This window comes from Geotrypetes seraphini, chromosome 16 (assembly GCF_902459505.1).
Source record: "Geotrypetes seraphini chromosome 16, aGeoSer1.1, whole genome shotgun sequence".
Classification (NCBI taxonomy): Eukaryota; Metazoa; Chordata; class Amphibia; order Gymnophiona; family Dermophiidae; genus Geotrypetes; species Geotrypetes seraphini.
This window is the reverse complement of record NC_047099.1, coordinates 24328373-24344599: the sequence shown is the minus strand read 5'-3', so window position 1 is coordinate 24344599 and position 16227 is coordinate 24328373. Positions and strand designations below refer to the sequence as shown.

At 40.5% G+C, this 16227-nt stretch overlaps 1 protein-coding gene across 1 annotated transcript in view; it reads left to right on the top strand.

The window, feature by feature from the left end:
- DNAH2 (dynein axonemal heavy chain 2) overlaps positions 1 to 7631 on the top strand; it is a 511463-nt gene extending 503832 nt beyond the window's left edge. Inside the window, 1 exon segment of the mRNA XM_033923769.1 lies at positions 7477 to 7631. Within this exon segment, the coding sequence (XP_033779660.1) occupies positions 7477 to 7631 (155 nt within the window).
- Positions 7632 to 16227: the final 8596 nt, after the last annotated feature.

Genomic DNA, 16227 nt, shown 5'->3' with positions numbered 1-16227 from the left:
GTGTGCTGAGCACCGCATGGATTCGCTCTCTGCCTCCTTGCCTTCAGTGCTGGATTTTCTGTTGCACTTGTCTCGGTCTGGTCTCAAATCTACATCTATTCGAGTCCACCTCTGTGCTTTTGCTGCCTTTCTTCGGCCGCTAAATGGGACGCTGCTCTCCGTCCACCAGATGGTTTCCCGTTTTATGAGGGATCTCTTCATTGTACATCCTCCGCTCAAAGCCCCTCCGGTGGTTTGGGATCTTTGTGTGTTCCTGGCTCAATTGGTGATACCTCCATTTGATTCCATTGATGAAGCTCTTTTGAATTACTTCACCTGGCAGGTGGGTTTCCTGGTTGCTCTCACGTCTGCTCGCAGAGTCAGTGAGCTGCAAGCTCTGGTTGCGGACCCGTCTTTTCCTGTATTTCATCATGACACGGTGGTCCTGCGTACTCAACCCCAGTTCTTGTCCAGGGTGGTTTCGGACTTTCCTTTCGATCTTTCCATTGTTCTTCCGGTCTTTTTTCCGAAGCCCCACTCGCCTCCTAGCGAGGTGGCGCTTCACACAATTGACTGTCAGAGGGCGTTGGCTTTTTGTCTTCAACGCACTCAGTCTCCTTGGACGGTTCCTCAATTCTTTTTGTCCTTCGACCCTAATTGGTTGGGACGCCCAGTTTCCAAGCGCACCTTGTCCAACTGGTTGGCTGCTTGTTTTTCCTTTTGCTACGCTCAGGCTGGTCTCGCGCTGCAATGTCGAGTCACGGGACATAAAGTCCGAGCGATGGCGGCTTCTGTAGCTTTCCTCAGGTCAACGCCTATCGAGGAGATTTGCAAGGCTGCCACTTGGTCTTCGGTTCATACTTTCACCTCCCACTACTGCCTGGATACTCTGTCCAGGAGCGACGGCCGGTTTGGCCAGTCGGTTTTGCGTAATCTGTTTTCTTGTATTGCCAACTTCCCTCCGTCCCTTTTTGGTTAGCTTGGAGGTCACCCACATGTGAGAATATGCTGCCTGCTTGTCCTGGGATAAAGCACAGTTACTTACCGTAACAGGTGTTATCCAGGGACAGCAGGCAGATATTCTCACAACCCGCCCGCCTCCCCGAGGTTGGCTTCTTTGCTAGCTATCTGAACTGAGGACCATGAGGAGGGTATGCGCCCTCTAGTGGATCAGGAAGGCACACACACATGCGTGGTGCAGTGTGCAAACTTGAAACTTCAATCAAGTTTGCTTGAAAAGCTGTCCGCGCTGGGGCTCCGTGGATGACGTCACCCACATGTGAGAATATCTGCCTGCTGTCCCTGGATAACACCTGTTACGGTAAGTAACTGTGCTTTTCCAAGCTTGAGCAACAAGGGGTAGATATTGTTCAAATGAAAGAGAATTTAGGGAAACAAGAGACAAAACTCTCCGAAATTGAACAAATAAATTTTGAATTACTAAAAGAAAGAGTTTATATGGCAAGGAAAATGGAGAGTTTTGAAAATCAGCTAAGGAAGAATAATTTGAGACTTTTGAACTTTCCTAAATCTCCAGTGATTTCTCCTATGGAGATGGTTAGGAAATACTTTAGGGAAATATTGTGTATCCCTCCGGATAATTTACCTCCGATTGTAAGAGTTAATTACTTGCAGCTTAAAAGTACTGTGGAAGTCTCTACTCCTATTGAAAATCAAGGAGATAAAAAGGGGGAACTAGATTTGACAACATTCCTAGAGGTGGTAACTGAGAGAAGAACTCTACTAGTTACTTTAGCTTTGGAAAATGACTGTGATTATGTTATGCGCTTATATTTTCGTCATTTGAATGATCAGTTTTTTGGGGGCCAAAATTCGTTTATTTCCTGATATGTCTCAAAAGTCCCAGAAGCGAAGGAAGGAGTTCTCGGCATTAAAGTCAAGAATCCTGGCTTTGGGAAGAATATTTCAGTTAAAATTTCATGTAAAATGTTTTATTACTTATCAAGATAAGAGTTACTTATTTTTTGAACCCAAACAGCTGCTGGAATTTATTGAATTGAGAGAAGGAAGAGCAATTGCGGCCGATAATACTTAGCTTGCTATACCAGCAGTAGGTAACACAGAGTTATGCCGCTTCTTAGTATTTTGTACTACTTTATTTGAATTATTTCTTGTTGATCTCCTTAAATATTGTGGACTAAATATAGGAATTTGACAAAAGGGGGGGATTTATTTTATATGATAGGAAGATTTGTTTGTAATTACAAGTGTCATATGATAATTGATTATATTATGTTTAATTCACTTGTTGTAAGAATTCAATAATGAATAAATAGAATTTAAAAAAAAAAAAATTCTTTATTCATTTTAAAACTTTCATCAAGTGTACAAAAATTGCAACAAATAAAATAGATTTAAACACTTGTACATCTTATCATTATATCTTATAATTGCAAATATAACCCTCCCTCTCCCATCCTGAAATCCCTCTAGAAATTTTTATTTTTCATATAATATCCAATAATTAGTTATTTTTCCTGATATTATGAATTCACAAGTATGTTATATTGATCTGTTCAAGTTGTATGTATTTCGCTTGATGAAATTTGAAAATTGTAGAAAAATTTAAAAAAATAAAAAATTGCTCAGGGTCTAGAGATATAAAGGGCCAAATTCTAGTAACGGTGCCTACATTGATCATCGTTTCCCAAAATGTCGCTGGCCGCATGTCAATCACGCATAGGCAATATACACAACTGGGTAAATTTCAAAAAAATCTAATCTAATCTAATCTAATCTAAATCTTGGGTTTATATACCGCATCATCTCCGCAGATGGAGCTCGACACGGTTTACATGGTTAGGGAAGGAACGGAACTCCAGTGGAATTATATAAGTATGAGAGAAGAGAGGTTGGTGTAAGAGTGCCAGGGGCGGGACGGGGTTACGTTCTGGAGAAGAGCCAGGTCTTCAGATGCTTACGGAATGGTAGAAGGGGGCTCAAATTGCGGAGAGGGGAAGGGAGACTGTTCCAGAGCTGAGTGATTCTGAAAGGGAGGGAAGAATGTAAAAGAAGTTCCTTTGTACCAGATAAAGAAGCACCTTTAAACTAAGCAGTAGTTCACTAGCAGTGCAGTAGGTTCTCTGAGGCAGCCAGGATTGGCGAAACGCGTCAGAACCTCGCCGGGTCAACGCTATCTGAACCATTAAGATAAGTTCTGATTTGAACTCATGTAGTTGAACTTATATAATAGTTGGAACATTTTCACTTTATTGGACATTTATTGGACATTTAAAGCAAGAGTGTTTTTCAATAAGCACTTTCTATTACCTTTTCACTCAAAATGGTGCAATGATTGATTCTATAAAAAACGCATTTTAGGGGTTTGCACCCCAATTTGAAGTTTTTTACTCCATCTTGGATTCTGAGCGCCACTCTCGTTTAAAAAGGTATTTAAAGTAGCTTGTTCCTTTACTAGTTTTTTGCCAATCACGCATAGGCGCCATTAAGAGAATCGCGACTTAGTCAAACATAGGCACTGGTAATATAAGCCAGGTTTTTGCAGGCCTACGTTTGATGAGAATTGGGTCTACAGAGGCGCCTAAGGTCATTTCCCGCTTAAACCACGCCCACTTTGACTCTTTAGATGCAATTATGGTGCCTACGTTATTATATACAGTTGACACCCTTCCAAGATATCCAATGATAACCAATGATGATAATAGTACAATATGCCTTAAAGCAGTGTTCTTCAACCACCATTCCATGGACCAGTGCCGGTCCACAGAAATTTTCTGCCGGTCCACAGGTCCAGCACGTGCATCAGGCCCAAAACAGTGTTTTTCAACCGCCGGTCCACGGTGCGATCGATGCGGCGTTATCTTCGAGCCAGCTCCCTCTTCCTAACTGATTCAGTGCACAAAGCCACGGGCAGTGGCTCCTACGGGTGTCCTGCACCTGAACCAGAAGCCTTCTCCTGACTTTGCAACGTCAGAGGGAAGGCTTCCAGATGAGGCACGGGATGTGCAAGGTGCAATTAGTACTATTATGGGGGCGGGGTCTGGCTCACGACTTAGCCCCGTGTTCTTCAACCGCCGGTCAATGGACCGATGCCGGTCCACAGAATAATTCTTTTATTTCTGCCAGTCCATAGGTGTAAAAAGGTTGAAAAACACTGCCTTAAAGCATGACTTGGAGTTGGATTCTTGTACCCTCCAGTCCACTAAATCCCCTGATCCAAACACTAACTAAATCTAACCACTCCTATTCCCTACAAACATCATGAATTAACCACTCCCCCCCAAAAAACCCACCCAAACAACTTCATATTCCCAGTAGAATAGCACAGGGGTTCCATCCCCCAATCCATGAGCTATTAGGAAAATGAAATAAGGATTAACATGCAAAAAAATTAAAAATAATTGCCTATCATTCAAGTTTGCCAGCAAAATCATTCTTATCTCCGGTAACTTTTAGATGATAAGATAAGAGATTGTTTTAGTTATTATTCAAGATATTTATTAGAGCACTTGCCTACTTGGACCTATGAAAAATGAAAGTGCTTGGCACCATTTAAGTTCACTGTATGTAAAAGTTTGGCTGTCCTTTAAGCTGATGGCCTATAAAATATTTTTAATTTATTTTTGAAGAATTGTTATGCAATACTGTGATTGTTATAGATGATAGATTTTGCTTCACTGCATGGAATTTAAAGTGTAATACTGCTGTTATGAAATAGGTTCAAATTAGGCCTAAGAGGATATTTTTGGACACCTCACCACGTTTCATTTTATCAATCATGCTTGTTGTTGAGCGTTGGCAGTTCAAAAAGGTTACTATAATAAATTTAAGGATGTGTGGGGGCCATTTTTAAATTATTATTATAATGAATAATCTACACTTTTCCCAATTTTAATTCTTACATGTGGATCGGGGGGGGGGGGTTGGATTTCTATTAATAATATATATGAATGATAAGATATTATATTCATGTGGTATATTTTTTGTTGTATATGGAAGTGGGAGGGGGTGGGGTTATCTTTTTGTTGTATGATATGGTAGATTTTCAAGTGATATTGTATTCTAATTGTTTGATATTTACTGTATACTTGTTGTGAATTATAAAATGAATAAAGAATTAAAAAAAAAAATCATGCTCTGTTGTTAGCAGTCTTGGCTCATTTAGAGAATGGCCCTAATGTTTTGGCCTGGTTCTAATCGTATCTATCTGATCATAAGGCAACAAGTGAGAGTGGCCAACAAAGATGTTGAGTTGGTCCTTGGTTCAACATGGAGCTCCACTGCACTTGGCATTATCCTCAGTATTATTTAATGTTTATCTTAGCCCTTTTTTGTGAGGTTTTAAGACATCAAATAGACTTTCAACCATGTGTCATAATTTTTCATGCCCTTCCAGAATTCTGTACTTAGACAGTCTCAGCATGGCTTTATGAGCATGGTCTTGAGCTCAGTGTGAAGAAAACTTGAGTTAGTTGCGCTCATGGTGCTAACTGGCTGAGATATTTTTGTGCTGATGGTAGCTCAATTTTATTGCACCCAAAGTTCACGGCCTGGGTATTTGTAGCAACACTGCAAACACCCAGTACTTCTCTAAAGAGATATAAAAAAAAAAAAATGTTCCAAAAACGGCATTTTCTAAACCTCAGCTCTTGCATAGATTAAAGCTGTTTCTTAATTGTGCTGTTTCCCAGGCAGTAATCTCTAGTGGCTGATTATGGCAGCTCTCTTTACGGGGCTTAACAGCCACGATGATCAAGGTGCTTCATGTCGAATATGCTAGTGGTGCACAGTTGATTATGGGCTGTAGACTAAATGAATACGTGATGCTAAGTTTAAGGCTATGAGATGTGAATCAAATGCATAGGGTTTAAATCTTTACATGAGGAATTGTCATTTATGTATTGATCAATGGTCCTCATTGTGGTCTCAGGATTGGTTGGGGGTCTTTAGATAGTTCCTGCTCTTAGGCAGGCTTGTTCAGAAGAATGTCAGGCAATGCGCATGTTTTCTTGCAGGGAATTTGTTATGGAATACTTTGCCGGTTTAGATGCAGCTGGAATCTTTTTGTATTGACTTTTGGAATTAAATTTTAAAAGTGTTGTCTGTACATTTTTTTTTTGTTTGTTTTAACATTTTTATTGATTTTTTTCATAGAATAACAAGTGTGTTATAACCTTTCATACAATTATCTTAAAAATACACTTGATATCTCCATAACATACTTATATACAACATATCTGATATTATCCTTATTATAATTTTAGACATCATATAAAATATAATGATTTATCAATTATTATTTAATTATGAATCCCTTTCCCTCCCCTTATGTTGTTAGTTGCCTATAATATAACAACTATTATGATAATTTATTTATATTTTATGATAAAGAGAATAAGACCCACCCTTCCCTCCCCTCCTTTAACCATTATCTTATTATGGGAAAAATTATATCAATCATTACAAAAATCTGTTAATGGTCCCCAAATCTATACCCTTTCTGTGTTGCAAATGTACGCTCCATCTTATATATATGGCAAACTGAATTCCACCAAACGTTATAATTCAATCTATCACAATTCTTCCAGTTATGTGTAATTTGTTGAACTGCTACACCAGTCAATATAAATAAAAGTTTATTATTATTATGGAGACTTGTGTTGTCTATACATTAACTATTGATACGTTTATGTTCTCCTATGTGTATTTCACTTGATATACCACCTTTCTTGAGGGTCAAATCAGAGCGGTTTCCAATCTAAAACTCAGAAGTAGAAAGGAATGCCGTTTCTTTCAATAGTAAAGTATCAGAGACTAAGGAAATAAATAGGACAGTAATAAAGAAATCAACAGAAACTGTGCACATGCCACTCTCTCCTCCAACAGTAGCCATCCAGAAACTGTGCAGGCTTTGTGGGTTATCCTTGTAGGATATAAGAACACGCTGCTGAAGTTCCCTAATTAATTGGCACTGATATTCAATACATTGAGGGTGAGTCATGGAGAGCTGGTCATGTCATGTAATGTCCCTGGCTATGTGGGTCAAATGGATCATGGTTTAGCTTGCATGACCCATTGCTTGCCTTGTCCCAATAATCTCATGGCATGCACAGCTGCTCCTTGACATCTCAAAGCGCTCGACTACAGCTCACCACCATCTGTAGCCAAATTTTATACAGGCACTTTTCCTTCTGCTGTTTTGGGTTTCCAGCTCAGTCAAAATCACCCTGAACTAGGTCAAAGCACCGAGATCCTTCACTGCCAAGAATCTGGGATTCCTCCATTGCTACCACAGCATCCCCATCCCTGAGCCAATTAGGATCTCCTTCAGTCATCAAGCCGGTCTATATCTTGGATGTTTCGAGAGAAAAAGTAGGGCTTTGTATAGTTTTCTGGGTTCATGAGGATGAGTTTATCAATCAGCCTATGCTGCTTTCCTGTTCCCATGGCAAGGTTACACCAAGTTCTGCTTCCCTCCTGTGCAGCACTAACCCTTCTCTCTCTCCTCTGCTTCAGGGATGTACTCCTGTCCATGCTACTACTACCCGAATCGAGCTGGCACTGCAGGCCGTTCCTCATTCGTCATCGGCATAGATCTGAAGTCCGGGTCAGCGAGCTCAGACCACTGGATAAAGAGAGGCACAGCCCTGCTGATGAGTTTGGACACTTAACCACCCTCTGTGGCTCCCACCGCTCCGTGAGGATGCACCGCAGCCTCTGTCGGTCAGAAAAGAGTGAATTGAAGGTGTTCGTTTCAATAACAGTCCTGTGCACATGATTTCCACAGCATTGTTATTCCATGTTTAAAGATGTTATACAAAAACCAGGGCTTTCAAATCCAGGCTGGAATTTAGGTTTAATCAGTTGCCCCTCTATCACCAACTATGAATCCCAGGCCTGAGAATTGCTGTTGGATACTCTTGGCTTTCCCTTTCAGATAGTCTGCAAAGAAGAGAAAGAAAGGGGCTAGAGAAGGAAGAAGAGCAATTGATTTCTGCTCTGATGTGTCTACTCCAGATTCACTCCCACCTTTTCTGTATTAAGAAAGAGCAATATGAAGAAAAACAGGAGGGAGGGGCTGAAACAGAAATAGGGCAGCTACAGTTCTCTGTGAACTGAGAGCAAAATGGAGGAAGAGGAAGGAGACACCCCTGAAGACCAATCAGGGAGCTTTCAAGTTAACTCAGTTCCAGGAGGGACAATTTTTTGGCCAGTTGTGGTTCTGAATTTACACGTCAAAGCAGTGTGATATATGTAGTCTATTATTCTAGCCATTGAAATCTCTGCCTCCTAATATGTCAGAAATCTAGCATTGACCTAAAATCTCCCTCTTGAAATTCAGTAACCTGGTGGTTCTGATTACGTATATTGGGGGAAAGTATGCTAGGCTCAGGGGAAGAACACTGGTGTGAGGCCTGGAGGGGGAAAGAAAGAAAGAGAGCCTGTGTAGATTAGTGAAGGGGAGGAAGAGAGAAAGTTGGTACGAATATCCCCCAAACCTGCTAATTAACAGTACTTTCTGCTCAGAATAAAGTAGAGAATAGGAGGTGAGGTGAGAACTGTCCATGGTGTGTATATGCAGAAGGAGACAACCCAGGACTCCCATCCTACCAAGAAAGCCTGTGAGTACAGTACCAAATCTACCAAATCTATCCCTGTTCAATCACCTATATGTGGCTACCTTTTGGGAAGAAATTCTCTGAAGAAAACTCTTGATGGAGACCGGCCATGTACTTCCATATTAGGACTGTATTTAATTTATATGCACTTTTTAATATCTTGTTTTTCTGTTTTCTGTGGCACTAATAAAAAGATCTCCATGCAAATAATTAACCTGATGTTTCACATCTGTCTGTGTGTGTTTGTGTGGATGTCCTATTATGGATTAAGAATTGGTTGAAAGACAGAAAACAGAGAGCAGGTTTAAATGGTCAATATTCTCAATGGAGAAGGGTAAATAGTGGAGTTCTCCAGGGGTCTGTGCTGGGACCACTGCTTTGTAACATATTTATCGATGATCTAGAGATGGGAATAACTAGTGAGAAAATTCAATTTGCTGATAACACACAGTTATTCAAAGTTGTTAAAACGCAAGAGGATTGTGAAAAATTGCGAGAGGACCTTGTGAGACTGGGCATCAGATGACATTTAATGTGAGCAAGGGCAAAGTGATGCTTGGGGGAAATAGGAACCCAAACTATAGCTACGTGATGTAGGGTTTCATGTTAGGAATCACTGCCCATGAAAAGGATCTAGGTGTCATCGTTGAGGATATGTTGAAACCCTCAGCTCAATGTGCAGCAGCGGCTAAGAAAGCAATAGAATGTTAGGAATTATCAGGAAAGGAATGGAAAACAGATTAAAATGTAATAAGGCCCTTGTATCGCTCTGTAGTACGGCCACACTTTCAATACTGTGTGCAATTCTGGTCGTCTATCTCAAAAAGATATAGCAGAATTAGAAAAAGTACAGAGAAGGGCAACAAAAATGATAAAAAGAGATGGGACAACTTCCCTATGAGGAAAGGCTAAAGTGGCTAGGGCTCTTCAATTTGGAGAAGAGATGACTCAGGGGAGATATGATAGAGGTCTATAAAATACTGAGTGGAGTGGAAAGGGTAGATGTGAATTGCTTGTTTACTCCTTCCAAAAATATTAGGACTAGGAGGCAAGCGATGAAGCTACTAAGTAGTAGATTTAAAACAAACTGAAGAAACTATTTCTTCACACAACGTGTAATTAAACTCTGGAATTTGTTGCTGGAGAATGTGGTGAAAGCAGTTAGCTTAGCAGGGTTTTAAAAAGATTTTTATAATTTCCTAAAAGAGAAATCCATAGGCCATTATTGAGATGGCTTGGGGAAATCCACTTCTTAGTCCCAGGATAAGCATCATAAAATCTGTTTTACTACTTGAGATCTAGCTAGGTATTTGGGACCTGGGTTAGCCACTGTTGGAAACAGGATGGTGGGCTTGATGGACCTTTGGTATGTCCTATTATGGCAATTCTTATGTTCTTATAAGCAGAACAAGGTGAGGTGAAGTAGAGGGTTTTTTTATGAACACTGTAATTCCTGGTCGAGTAGTCAGAAAAGCAAAGATACAAATGGAAGAAAAAATAGCTGATACGGTAAAGCGGGGAGACAAAACATGTTTTAGATATATCAGTGATAGGAAGAAGTGCAAAATTGGCATTGTGAGACTCAAAATTGAAGGGGAGCAATATGTAGAAGCTGATTTTTTAAAAGGCTGAATTGTTTAACAAATATTTCTGTTGTGTGTTCATGACTGAAGCACCAGGAGTGGTCTGCAGAAGACAAGCATGAATAGAGATGGAGTAATGGTGGACCCTGATCAATTTTCAGAGAATTGTGTTTGTAAGGAGCTAGCTAAATTAAAGGTAGACAAAGCGATGGGGCCGGATGGTGTACATCCAAGGGTGCTGAAGGAACTTAGGGAAATTCCGATGGCTTTGCTGGATGACCTTTTCAATGCTTCTCTAGAGTCGGGAGTGGTATCAGAGGACTGGAGAAGGGCGGATGTGGTCCCTCTAGTCCAGGGATCTCAAAGTCCCTCCTTGAGGGCCGCAATCTAGTCGGATTTTCAGGATTTCCCCAATGAATATGCTTGAGATCTTTGTGCATGCACTGCTTTCAATGCATATTCATTAGGGAAATCCTGAAAACCCAACTGGATTACGGCCCTCAAGGAGGGACTTTGAGATCCCTGCTCTAGTCTAAACAAAAGTGGAAGTAAGGAAGAAGTAGGGAATTACAGGCCAGTAAGTCTGACTTCTGTGGTAAGCAAATTAATGGAAACACTTTTAAAACAGAATGATGAAGTTTCTGGAATCTGGTGGACTAAAGGCAAGAGGTAGGTCTTGTCAGACAAATCTGATCAATTTCTTTGACTGGATGACCAGAGAATTGGATAGAGGGAGTGCACTAGTTGTAGTGTATTTAGATTTTAGCAAAGCCTTTGACATTGTTCCACACAGATGTCTAATATATAAAATGAGTGCCCTCGGGATGGGCCCCAAAGTGACGGGCTTGGTCAGAAACTGTTGCATGGAAGATGACAGAGGGTAGTGGTCAATAGAGATCACTCTGAGGAAAGGGATGTTACCAGTAGTGTGCCTCAAGGTTCTGTACTTGAGCTTGTTCTTTTTAACATTTTTATAAGTGATATTACTGAAGGGCTGGCTGTCAAGTAAGATTTGTCTCTTTGCGGATGATACCAAAATGTGCAATAGAGTAGACATCTCGGATGGTGTGATTAACATGAAGAAAGACCTAGCGAAGCTTGAAGAATGGTCTGAAATTTGGCAGCTAAAATTTAATGCTAAGAAATGCAAGGTCATGCATTTGGGCTGCAAAAACCAGAGGGAACGGTACAGTGCACTTATGTGCACGACTGAAGAGCGGGACTTGGGTGTGATTGTATGTGATGATCTTAAGGTGGCCAAACAGGTTAAAAAAAGGGACGGCAAAAGCTAGAAGATGCTAGGGTGCATAGGAAGAGGTATGGCCAGTAGGAAAAAGGAGGTATTGATGCCCCTGTATAAGACTTTGGTGAGACCTTATTTAGAATATTGTGTACAATTCTGGAGACCGCACCTTCAAAAAGATATAAAAAGGATGGAGTCAGTCCAGAGGAAGGCTACTAAAATGGTGTGTGGTCTTCATCATAAGGCGTATGGGGACAGACTTAAAGATCTCAATCTGTATGCTTTGGAGGAAGGCAGGTTAGGGGAGATATAATAGAGACGTTTAAATACCTACGTGATGTAAATGTGCATGAGTCGAGTCTTTCATTTGACAGGAAGCTGTGGAATGAGACAGCGTAGCGTGAAGTTGAGAGGTGATAGGCTAAGGCGTAATCTAAGGAAATACTTTTTTACAGAAAGGGTGGTGGAGGAGTGGAACGGTCTCCTGGAGGAGGTGTCTCAATCCAAGAAGGCGTGGGATAGGCACGTGGAATCTCTTAGAGAGAGGAAGAGAGAATGGTTACTGTGGATGGGCAGACTGGATGGGCCATTTGGCCTTTATCTGCCATCATGTTTCTGTGTTCCTATGAGAACTTCTTTCTCCTCACAAACTCTTAATTTATCATTCAAGTGACCATTTTATCTCTGCAGTGCAGGAGGCTTGCCTTTGTGTCTACCAGAACCGAAAAGGTTAACGCGATCATCTTGATACAAAATGGAGGCTTTTCCTGCAGTCTTAGTACTACTACTATTTAGCATTTCTATAGCGTCGAAAGGTGTGCGCGGTACTGTAGATTTAACATGTAATAGACGGTCCCTGCCCAGTCTTAATCCCATAAAAGTGGATTCCTAGGTATTCTGTATTGTCAGTTCTGGGTAATTTTATAGAGCTGTATTGGTTCTTCCCAAAAGACTCGTAATCTGATCTCAACTAGTGGAAGAGTGGTCTAGAGGTTAGAGCACCCTGAGGTTGAAAGTTTGATTCCAATTGCAGGTCCTTGTGATTCTGGGCAGGTTACTTAACACTTCATTGCTTTATGTCAGGGATAGGCAATTCCAGTCCTCGAGAGCTGGAGCCAGGTCAGGTTTTCAGGATAACCACAATGAATATGTATAAGATGGATTTGCATGCACTGCCTCCTTGAGATGCAAATCTATCTCATGCATATTTATTGTGGATATCCTGAAAACCTGGCCTGGCTCCGGCTCTCGAAGACCGGAATTGCCTACCCCTGCTCTATGTAAACCGCTTTGATTGTGTGAATCACACAGGAAAAAGCAGTACACTTCTCCCTCCGTATTCACGATTTTGATTATTCACGGTTTTTAGCTTGCTGACTCCTCCCCCCAAATGACGTCAGCTTGCATAGAGAAAATTGCTGATTCCCAGCGCTTTCTTCACCGTGTTTTGTCTCTCCTTCAGGAACAGGCCAGGTCTCCTACCATGTCAGTTGCGGTTTCACCATATTTATGATGGTTTTTAATAGAAAACTGTGAATAACTTATGAAAAAGTTATTTGCGGTTCTGTTAATCCCCTATCACAGCGAATATGGAGGGAGAAGGGTATATCAAGTCCCATCTCCTTTACTATCACAGACCTATCACAAAGAGGTTCTTCTGCTACAAGGCAACATAATACGACCTGTTCTAAAACATAAGAGAATTCAGAGGTTCGGTTCCAGGTATCCGTTGGTGCATGCTGTTGAGATCCAATAATTTTGCTGTCACTGCACCTTCTCTTTTGAATTCGCTGCCTAATCATTTACACATCAAATCCGTATTAAATCAATTTAAATAAAAATGAAAAACATTCTTTTTCCAAAATCAAGGGTGGGAGATTTCATGGTGATATTAGGAAGTATTTCTTCACTGAAAGGATGGTTGATCGTTGGAATGATCTTCCACTTCAGGTAGTTGAGGCCAGCAACGTGCTCGATTTTAAGAAAAAAATGGGATAAACATGTGGGTTCACTTCGAGGAAGTGCTTAGGGGGGAGGGTTCTTCGAGTGGGCAGACATGTTGGGCCAATGGCCCTTTTCTGCCGTCATATTCTATGTTTCTAAGATGCTTTTGGACAATAACTGTCCTTTTAAGGACCAAAACGAGTTTTATAGCTTTTTACCCTTACCTATTGTTTTTCCCCTTTTACTGTGCTCTTTTCCTCAAAGATTGTATTTCTAGCCCTTCTTTCCCATCTGTGTGAAGTTAGTTCATATGTTTTGTTATGTGTTTTATTAACCTAACCTGGTCTTGTTTAGTACTTCTAATTTTAATTTGTTTTTATGGAATTTTTTTATATTGTACACCGCCTAGAAATATGATTAAGTGGTATAAAATTTTTTTTAATAAACTTGAAACTTATTGTACACCGCTCAGAAGCCTGATTGAGCGGTATAAGAAATTTTAAATAAAATTGTAAACTTATTTCCTTGTTCCGAAGAAGGCTGAAGGACTTTAAAGGCTTCAACCTCTTTCTCCACAAGGAGAAGTTCAAGATGAGCACCTTCTCATCCATCCTCTTCTATATGACCAGAGTGGGCCAGTTGTGTTCACTGTGAAGCTGTTGATCCTATCGACAACAACTGAGAAGGGGGAAAACCCTGCATTCTTGTGAAAATGTCATAAACCGTCTCTGCTTTTTTTTTGCCAGGTCAAAACTTACCCCTGGGGATCCCTGATCGCTAGCAGCACTTTTTAACTGGGTGGAGGACATTTATAGAGAGAACAATCAAGGCATGTTCATTTGTTTAAAAATTGCTCAACTTCAAAAATATGAATCTGCAAATAAAAATTGCCAAATATGATAAAACATTAGCAATGTATAGAAGCTTATTGTATGGCTGGTAAGAATTTATCTGGCATAGTTTCTCATCTGTTTTTTGTTGGGGTTTTTTTAAGTTCATTCAGTTTTATTAGCATTTTGTTAAAAGATATACAAACGCAGACCCCATGATCATAATATGTCATCTGTTTAAGTATGAAACAGTGGGTAAAAATATTCACTGACTTTGAATGGGGACATTCAACGCTGAAATATAATTTCAATCTCTGTAATATCTCATAGAATCGAGAAAGGAAAATATAACCTCCCAAGAAAGTACGAACACAAAATATCCCTCATACAGGTTCAAGCTACTTCGGTCACAATGAAATTCATAAGTGTGTCTTAGACAGGAGGAAAGCCACAATGATACTTACTCTTTTAAAAAAACTGTTTTGACTGTGGAGCGAGGGACATTAGATACTTCAACAGTGAACTGATGAATGAATCCCCCAATTATAATGTCTCCCTGGCTATAATAGAAGCCAGTTTTCATTAAGTTATTCATACGTAGTTGTGAACATTGGCACTCGATGGTCTTCCAGATATCAGCGTAAAGTGTGAATAGAATCAGAAGAGGTTGAACTCCCATCTTTCAAGGCGAGAAACAGCTGCTTCTCCTGCTCTCTGACCTTAGTTAGTTTATTGGGTCACTCGTGGGTACTGTGACCTCCACCCTTTTGAATCTTTGTTTAAGCATAAAAATTTACATTCTTCTATATAACATGCTCACCAAGCAATTTCAGACTGGACACACGAAGACCCTTCGATGGACACAAATCTCATTACAGATGACCATAGAAGTCTTCTGCCGATACTGACTCATCCGAGCGAGTATCCAGCTGCTATGTGGACGCCCAGAGATCTTTATAGGACTCTACTCCTGAAAGGTTCAGGCTCAGGGGATATCGTCCCTGCTCTGTGCAATTAATATTAAATATAAGTTCCAGTAATGAACTTTATGACATAAAAAAATAAGTTGTTTTTATAAATTTGGCTTTGCAGAAGCTTTGCCTTCATTAAATGCAAGACAAATGTTAATTTGACAGGAGTGCTTAGTGAGGAGTATAATCGTACCAATCAGAGGAATTCTGGATTTAGGGGTCCTTCTTCAAAGGCATGCTAAGCGTTTTAGCGCATGCTAACCACGCACTAAAGCGTGCCAGACTTTAAGAATAAATGGGATACCCATGTGGGATCCCTACGAGGGTCAAGATAAGGAAATTGGGTCATTAGGGCATAGACAGGGGGTGGGTAAGCAGAGTGGGCAGACTTGATGGGCTGTAGCCCTTTTCTGCCGTCATCTTCTATGTTTCTATGTTTCAACTAAGGAAAATAAGAAACTATTTCTCTGAACTGGACTTTTCACAACTTCTCTATGCCTTTGTCCTCTCTTTGGACTACTGCAACGCATTATTTAACGGGCTGATGGCAAAAAATATTAAGCCTCTCCAACATGTACAAAATGCAGCAATCAGACTACTGAAGACCCAGAAATGCAACATGGAGGTCCAGGCCTCCCCCAAGCCATAGCTGACATAGCAGGATCAGGGGGACTACAATTTAGATTGTTTTATATTATACATGTTGATAGCTCAGGAGGTTTTGTTAATTGTTTGTACAATTTTGTTTTCCAATAAACAGAGCTGCGGCCTGGTTTTACGCTATCAGAAAGTATCTGTTGTCTGATTTACTGTAATCAATACACTTTTCCCTCCGTATTTCCTGTGATAGAGGAATAACAGATCCGCAAATACAGAAAAAACGTGAATAACTTTTTCATATGTTATTTGCTGTTTTCTATTAAAAACCATCCTGAATATGGTGAAACATAAGAACATAAGCAGTGCCTCTGCTGGGTCAGACCAGAGGTCCATGGTGCCCAGCAGTCCACTCACGCGGCAGCCCATCAGGTCCAGGACCTGTATAGTGATCCTCTATCTATATACCCTTCTATCCCC